We start from the raw sequence: 8,818 nt of genomic DNA, 5'->3' as shown, positions 1-8,818 counted from the left end.
TTTTGTTGTTTTTTCTACACTAACCCATACCTGGTATGGCTTGCTTTACAAAATAAGGGACACTTTCCGGAAAAATAAGGGGAAATTTGTGTAAATAAGAGACATTTTGATCGTCCCCTGGTCCGCGTCTCTCTTATTTTGAAGGCCTGACTTTCCCTGCACCGATGTTGCACGAGTGTTACCCGAGTGTTGCCGAGCGCACCGGAAGCTGTCCTGCTCTTGGAGAATAGGCGCCCTTTTTTGTTAAAAAATAATGTGTCTGTTTTTTAACCGTCTTTTTTTTTTCCTCCATGTCCCATCGGGGGTTCCGTATATTTTAACTTTCACTTCGCCTTTTACCGACCAGCTGCCGTCCAGTCAGGTCAGGTGATTAAGTCACATGACAGCTCCACTGACTGCCTGGCTGGCTGGCTGACATGCAGCTAAACCTAGCAATGTAAGATTGCTATAGCTAGCAGTGTAAACAAGCCGCACGAATATGGCGGGCGGAGGACGCAACGACACGACATGAGTAAGTCGTTTAATTGATTTTAAGAAGACTTAAGTTTCCAACCGGGCCGGCACGACTGTTATCGATGTTAAGAAAAGTTAGCGCGGACTTTCGGCAACGCTGACGCTAATGCTAATGCTAATGCTAACTTGAAAGGTAGCCACTTGTCATTTCCGTGAAAGGACAATTACTTTAAGTAAACACAACTGGATTTTTAACAGTTTATAAATAGAAATGAAAACTGTTTGTTGGACTTTATCACACATGAGTTGTTGTTGTGCGAACCTCCATTTGGAAGCAATTTAAACCAGGGGTGTCCAAAGTGCAGCCCAGGGGCCATATGAAGCCCATGTCTGTGTTTGTATATGAAGGTTAATTTGTTTATAATTTATGTAGCTGAATTTTTTAATTTTAATTAGGTGAATTTTAAATGTTGACATCATTTTATTCAGAAATTTTCATTGAATAAAATATTGTAAGCAAAGAAAAAAAAGTTGAAATAGTTGGACATAAGAAACACAAAAAAACAGCTGTCATTTTACGGGAATAAAGTCAATAAATTAGGAGAAAAACATGGTTTTCTAAAATTTTACAAGCATAACTTCTGTAATATTTGAAATCGTTTTTAGAATCGCAATTTAATGAGAGGCAAAAGAAATAATTTTGACATTTTGGAATATTAGGGCTGGAAAAATCATTTTTAGGAGCATGACGTGGAAATATATATATTTTTATTTTTTATATTTTTATAAATAAATATATATTTTTAAGTAAATATAGTAAGTCATATTATGGCAAACAAAACAAAAAATGTTTTTGGGAAAGTTAGGTTGGGGAAAAAAATTCTGATGGGAATAAAGTGGTAATATTATGAGAAGAAAGTGGAACTATTTGGGAAGAGCAAAGTTAATATTATTTGTAGGCTTTTTCAGCTACAGTATAATACTGTAAACATACAGTATATGTATGCTATATCTTCTTAGCACATCTAGTATCATCTAGTATCCGGCCATTGCCGGAGGAAAACGTTTGATGAAACCCCCGATGTAAACAGACATTCCAATGATTGCTACTGTGCTTCCAGGTCAAGAAGTCTCCATCCCCTGGAACACCTGAACACACCTTCCCTGAGCCAGAGCAGTGTAACGATGGAGCCGGCCTTGCATCCTTTTGGCTGCGAGGCCGAGACCTCACTGCAGGACCTCTTTGAGTACTTCAAGAGATGCCTGAGGTGTGGAGAGTGGGAACTGGCCGGCGCCTGTGTGCCACAACTGGTCAAGTCCACAGGAGGACACTCGGGGAAGCTTCAGGAGATACTCAAGGCCGCTGTCGGCCATCCTTACAAGTTGAAGTGAGTCCATGTTCTACTGTGTTCCCATGCTTTTCCTGCCTTGTTTCCATTCTTTTTTTGTGACTTTTTCCAAATAAATGTGTGTTGTAGATGGGAGTCTGTGGGCAGTCCGCACAAGCTGGCTTGGTTTTGGCTTCAGGTCTTGGAGAAATGGACAGAAGAGCGGGTAAAGTGGAACTAACACACAGATGTCCAACTTAAAGACCTGGGGGGCGGATTTGTTTCTTGCACATCAAAGATTCTTCTCTTTTTATGTATTATTTTTGTCATATATATATATATATATATACACACACACACAAAATATATAAAAATAATATATATATATATTATTTTTGTCATATATATATATATATATATATGACAAAAATAATACATAAAAAGAGAAGAATCTTTGACACATATACGTGTGTGTGTGTGTGTGTGTGTGTATGTGTATACATATACACACACGTATATGGGTGTATATATACACACACTATATACACACATACATATATATATATACACTATACACACTATATATATATATATATACACTATACACACTATATATATATGTATATATATATATGTATATATATATATGTATATATATGTATGTATATATATGTATGTGTGTATATATATATATATATATATATATATATATATATATATATATATATAGTCATCCTACAGAGGTACTACCCCTCCCTTAACAACCCATGTAGCCCAAATATTTTTGTAGTTTGTGACCTTCTAAATGAGTTTCAACATGATTAGAGCCCTCTAGAAATAAAATAGCACCCCTATAGTCAGCTGTACATGTGTATTAGCCGGTATCATAGATTTGTATCCAAGAAAAGAAGACCGTATACCGTATAGAAGAAGACCGTATAGAAATTGCCTTCCTTTTGGTCACATAGTTTGTAAAATTAATTACCCACAAAAAATGTGACTTGTACTACAGTACAGTGCAGTTTTTTCTAATTATGCATTTTTGGCCTTGTGCGACTTATGCTCCGGAGCGTCTTTTCATCCAGAAAATACGGTAAATAAGATAACATCGACTCACATGTCAGTAGTTGCTTCTTTTTTTCTGGACATTATACTTCCTGCGGTGGCTATTGTCTCATCCATGTATTGTTATGGCAGCTTTAAATGGCTTTAGACTGGTATCACCCCATTTAGTAGACATAATGAGAATTCATATGAAATTTAAGATGTAATAAAACTCCTGTTCTCGTGTGTGTCACAGTAAAAATGTTCCCTCTGGGAACTTAGTGGAGGACAGGAAGTGACGTTGGAGGTTTAGCTTGTCATGGGTTATGTCGCCAACTGCATCCCATGTTATTATGATTATTGTGCCCGTTGTGAGATCATTGAAACCTATTCTGGCGATCACATCAAACAGCAACAACAGATAACGTCATCCACTTCTCCATGGCAGGTTTCTCCCAGCGTCAAAAGAGAGTTGGAGTTCCTCCTCCTGTTGGAGCATCTGCGGTCAGAGGGCCTCCAGGAGCCTCTTCTTCAGGTTGCGCTCTCTCACCTCATTCGTCACCTACCACACGGAGCGCCTTATGAATATGCCGCCGCTGACTATGACATCACCTGTGTTCCCATCAGCAGGTGCAGCAGGCGTTTGGCGCCACAGAAGCGCTAGCATCCACGCACGCCGCCGTGGAGTGTTGTCTGCAGACGTTGCTGGAGAAGAAAAGGCCTCGACTCGCTCAGTCGCTCGCTCATTTCTTACAGGTACAGTACCATCAAATTGCAGTACTTACAGCCCTTGTTGATAAGTAAGTAAATAAGTAAGTAGGATTCCTTATTGTGTGAGACCAGCGAGGTATATCAAACTGTGGTGAGAGCAGCCATGTTGTTTGTTCTTGAGAAAAAGACAGGAAGCAGAACTGAAGGTAGCAGAGAGGTTCTCATTGGGAGTGACCAGGATGGATAGGATCAGGAAGGATTACATCAGAGGGACATTACATGTTAGAGGCCTTGGAGATAAAGTCAGAGAGGCCACACTGAGATGGTTGGGACATGTCCACAGGGGAGAGCTAGATCTCATTTACAAGGGTGGCCTGGCCAAGAGGTCATATAGCACCCCTATAGTCACCTTACACACTCATATTACTCAATATAGCAGACATAAGCAAACATAAGACATAGAAAACCTCTTTACCATCTTCTAAACTTGCTTTTTTAACATAATTAGAGCCCTCTACACATGAAATAACACCCCTATAGCTATAGGATAAGATACATAGAATATTGATGAATGGAAATTGAAATATTTGGAAAATAAAAAAACAAACAAACAATTGGGGGGTAAAAAGAGGGAAGTTGATATTAATCGGGGGTCTCAAACACGTGGCCCGTGGGCCAAATGTGGCCCGCAGAACACTAGTATGAGGCCCCCGCCTTGATATGAAAGTTTAATGTTAGTGCGGCCCGCGCAAGTTTGATATGGATGCTGTATGGTATCATGTACCCAGAAAAAATTATTACGTTTGATTCATGTTCATGTTAAAGGTTAAATAACTGTTAATAGTTATCCTCCCTATCCGTGTGGAAGTGGTAAGTTTTTGGCTATTTAAGTTTAAAAGGAAATAACTTGAAGGCTACCGTTTAGGTCGCTAGCGCTCTAGTTTGCGAGTTAGCATGTGTCTCAAGATGGTTTCCGTACCTGTCAGTCAAGAAATGCTAACAGATGTTGCATCTCGTTCAGGATGAGTCCGGCATCAGCAGCTCCGCCATGCAGAACGTCTTCATCCGCCACCTGCTGGATAAACTAACAAAGCCCGATACCGGAGCAGGGAAGTCGGACGAGTGGGTGGAGGAGATCTACGCCGTGTTGGCCGTGATGCCATGGAGCGCTAGCGGCGGTGGCCAGTTGGAGGCGCTGTGCGAAGCGCTGTGGGCGGCCAGAGACGGGCCGCTGACGGAGGAGAGGGTGCTGAGCTCGCTGCTTCGGCCGCATTGCGACGCGCTTGTGTCGGCGTACGGCTCGGCAGCACTGAGGCTGCGGAGGGACCGTCTGCTGAGGAGCGCGCCTGACCCTCCAGGTGTGTGCCGCCGCCATATTGGTCTCACGCTCACCTGTATGTTGAGTAACAGCGCAATATTTGTTTTTTCCAGCGCACCTGCCCGAAGCGGGGAAACTGGCCCTCAGTCTGTGCTGCCACAAGGATCGTCCATCTGTGTGGAAGATCATCTACTTTGAGTGCCTGAGTAGCGGGAAGCACTTCCTTGAGCAGGTCTTGGTAGGTGGACTCACCCCGCATCCTGTTTGGAGATCACTTCTAAGGAAAAAATGAAGGACAGACGATACCATAAACATCTGGACTGTTATCATTCATGACATGACACAAAGCTCCCACCTTATTATTATTATCTTATCCTATCTTTATCTCATAATTAGGACTTCTGATAGCATAATTATGACTTTGTGTCATAATTTTTGTGACATAATTTGACTTTTTACCTCATTATGACTTTCTTGTCTGATCATTTTCACTACGACTTATCTCATATTGTTGACTTTTTATATTCTAATTATGACTTTTTATTCATTATTATGTCTTATAATTAGGATTTTTGGTAATGGTAATAATTTAATTTCATTTGAAGATGCATCAGATTACAATTGAATGCATCGCATAATCAGTTCCCAGTTCCACATGTCCAAAAGGAGTAGGAAGAAGCAAAGCTTATTAAATCCTACCCCTCCATCTCGTACTTTTACAATCACTAACTGTTACATTTGTTCACTTCCTGCTTTCATAATATAGTTTTTTTTAATCCACTCAACATTTTTTTAATCCACTCAACATTTGCAGAATTCTAGTCCCGATTGGCAGAATTAGATGTATAAATATTTTTTATAATATTATTTTTTTTAATAAATACTATAAATTATATCTACACAGTACATATGCATGTATATTGCAATAATATGGTTTAATTTCATTTGAACATGCATCAGATTACAATTGAATGCATCCCATAATCAGTTCACAGTTCCACATGTCCAAAAGGAGTAGGAAGAAGCAAAGCTTATTAAATCCTACCCCTCCATCTGGTACTTTTACAATCACTAACTGTTACATTTGTTCACTTCCTGCTTTCCTAATATAGTTTATATAGTTTTTTTTTTATCCACTCAACATTTGCAGAATTCTAGTCCCGATTGGCAGAATTAGATGTATAAATATTTTTTATAATATTATTTTTTTAAATAAATACTATAAATTATATCTACACAGTACATATGCATGTATATTGTAATAATATGGTAATGGTTTAATTTCATTTGAACATGCATCAGATTACAATTGAATGCATCCCATAATCAGTTCCCAGTTCCACATGTCCAAAAGGAGTAGGAAGAAGCAAAGCTTATTAAATCCTACCCCTCCATCTGGTACTTTTACAATGACTAACTGTTACATTTGTTCACTTCCTGCTTTCTTAATATAGTTTCAGGTTTCATCAGGTTCAATCAAGTATAATTGAAGCGGATAAATACAGTTTTTATCATCTTCAAATGTCCGTTTTTCTTCAATGCAACTTCAAATGAAACTTCCTGCGAGACATGCCGAATTTTTGATTTAATTTATGATTTAAGTTTAAAAAAAAAAATAATAATGAAAATGTGATTTCCTCACCCCGAATGCAGATTACTGCACTTGACCTGATCAAACACGAGGAGTTCAGCCAGCTGAGAGACATGCTGCGCTCCGAGTTCCAGCCTCTGTGTCGCCTGCTGCTGCTGCTGGGATGGACGCACTGTCGCAGTCTGACCTCGGCTCAGACGCTGCTCGCCGTTCTTCACCATCAGCAGGTCTGCACCTTGATTGGCTTATCATTGCGGGCACCATATTACACACCGGGGCGTGCAGCTGCCTTCATTTTATCAACATAAAGTGGGGATATTATGAGGAAAGGTAGCATTTTAGTAGCAGAGATTTGTTGTTATAAGTAGATTTTTAATAATATCATGGGATTAAAGCCGAAATATTCTGGGAATGAATGAAGTCAGAACATTAATTGAAGAAAATATATGACGAGTATGTAAGAATAAAGTTAGCAAAATGGGAAAAAGAGCAATCACCAAAGCTGATATTAACCCAAAGACAACCCCTTCAGTGGCAGCCATTTTAGACCATTTTGACTGATTTTTCAAGGCACACAGAATATTCTGTTCTATGGATATATATACATTATTGAGACCCACCAAAAGAGATGAGACTCTTGTCTTTCATCAGGAAAAAAAGTTTGTTTCTACTGTTTTCCGTTCTTTGGTAATCAGCAGTAGAATGTAAGTTTCAGGAAAATATCAGTTCCTGACTAAAACAGGGAGAAAAACAGCTTTTTGTGAAAAGCATCATTGCAAATATCTAAACAACTATACATAAAATATAACATAAAAGGGTTGTTTTACATACTATACATAAAAAATATAACATAAAAGGGTTGTTTTACATCAAACTAACAATTTATTGACGAATATAACGCCATTAACTATTTACAATTTTCATTCATTCATTCTCTACCACTTTTTCGTCACGGGGGGTGCTGGAGCCTATCCCAGCTGTCTTCGGGGTACACCCTGGACTGGTGGCCAGCCAATCACAGGGCACATATAGACAAACAACCATTCACACTCACATTCATACCTATGGACAATTTGGAGTGGCTAATTAACCTAGCATGTTTTTGGAATGTGGGAGGAAACCGGAGTACCCGGAGAAAACCCACGCATGCACGGGGAGAACATGCAAACTCCACACAGAGATGGCCGAGGGTGGAATTGAACCCTGGTCTCCTAGCTGTGAGGTCTGTGCGCTAACCACTAGACCGCCGTGCCGCGTGTTAGGACTAATATTTTTCATTTCATTCATTCATTTTCTACCGCTTTTTCCTCAGGGTCACGGGGGGTGCTGGAGCCTATCCCAGCTGTCTTCGGGGTGCACCCTGGACTGGTGGCCAACCAATCACAGGGCACATATAGACAAACAACCATTCACACTCACATTCATACCTATGGACAATTTGGAGTGGCTAATTAACCTAGCATGTTTTTGGAATGTGGGAGGAAACCGGAGTACCCGGAGAAAACCCATGCATGCACGGGGAGAACATGCCTGGGTGGAATTGAACCCTGGTCTCCTAGCTGTGAGGTCTGCGCGCTAACCACTAGACCACCATGCTGCGTGTTAGGACTAATATTTTTAATTTATTCTGGTAAATTTACTGCTATTTTTTTCCCATTTTTCTTGTTGTTTTTGTATTTTTAAATGTGTCAGGACTGAAAACCTGTTGAGTTTTTTGTTTTGTTTTTTTTTAGTTCCTGGAGTGATCATGTGACTTTTTGGGTTGTTTACAGGCATCAGCCAATGATTCTGTCCTGCAAGACTTTGCCAACATTTTGTCCTCCCAGCTTGGAATTCTTGAATGGTGTAAAAACAACAACGGGTGAGCGCTTGCAAGTGATGTGATAGGTTGTTGATTTGAGGATCCGTGCCGCTAACGACGGCGTGTCGCTTACAGAGGCGTCTCCGTGGAGGCTTTACTGGCACAGCTCCACACGCTGGACAACCACTCGGCTTTGTACGTGCTGCATTCCTTGACTCCGCTGGCTCAGTTTGAAGAGCGCCGCATCCTGGATCTTCTCCAGCCACCGGGAATTGGTTGGCGCTTGTTTCACCTGCTTTTCCCGCCGTCGGGTGAACATCCAGGACAATAACGCACATTGTCTTCTCTTATGTCTTGCAGGGGACACTGAGGACATTCGTCCTCACAGTCCTGCTACACAAAGAAACACTATTTTGTTTCAGGGCTTCTGCACCATGAAGTATGCTATCTACGCCTTGTGTGTAAATGCCCATAAGTACTCAGGATGCAGCGAGTGTCAACCCAAGCGGCAGCAAGCAGCCGGGGATGAAGGGGACCCCAGCCTTGCCACAAGTTCCACAGAAGGTTCGGAC

The 8,818-nt window shown here is 40.6% G+C and overlaps 1 protein-coding gene across 3 annotated transcripts in view; it reads left to right on the top strand.

Annotated features, from left to right (window-relative positions):
- The first annotated feature begins 218 nt into the window (after positions 1–218).
- Positions 219–8,818, top strand: part of zfyve26 (zinc finger, FYVE domain containing 26) — a 36,693-nt gene continuing 28,093 nt past the window's right edge. For 2 of the 3 annotated variants that reach the window (XM_058056978.1, XM_058056977.1), the window contains exons 1-11: positions 219–511; positions 1,575–1,841; positions 1,932–2,007; positions 3,274–3,360; positions 3,453–3,581; positions 4,558–4,894; positions 4,968–5,092; positions 6,508–6,672; positions 8,218–8,306; positions 8,382–8,521; positions 8,607–8,810. In XM_058056978.1, coding sequence (XP_057912961.1) covers positions 1,639–1,841; positions 1,932–2,007; positions 3,274–3,360; positions 3,453–3,581; positions 4,558–4,894; positions 4,968–5,092; positions 6,508–6,672; positions 8,218–8,306; positions 8,382–8,521; positions 8,607–8,810 — 1,555 coding nt within the window. In that variant the 5' untranslated portion in view covers positions 219–511; positions 1,575–1,638. The remainder of the gene's footprint in view (positions 512–1,574; positions 1,842–1,931; positions 2,008–3,273; positions 3,361–3,452; positions 3,582–4,557; positions 4,895–4,967; positions 5,093–6,507; positions 6,673–8,217; positions 8,307–8,381; positions 8,522–8,606; positions 8,811–8,818) is intronic. The other variant, XM_058056979.1, reaches the window with a different exon arrangement.

The sequence above is a fragment of the Doryrhamphus excisus genome, chromosome 19, assembly GCF_030265055.1.
Source record: "Doryrhamphus excisus isolate RoL2022-K1 chromosome 19, RoL_Dexc_1.0, whole genome shotgun sequence".
In the NCBI taxonomy this organism is placed as follows: Eukaryota; Metazoa; Chordata; class Actinopteri; order Syngnathiformes; family Syngnathidae; genus Doryrhamphus; species Doryrhamphus excisus.
Note: the sequence above shows the minus strand (reverse complement) of the source record. Positions and strands in the feature narration are given on the sequence as shown.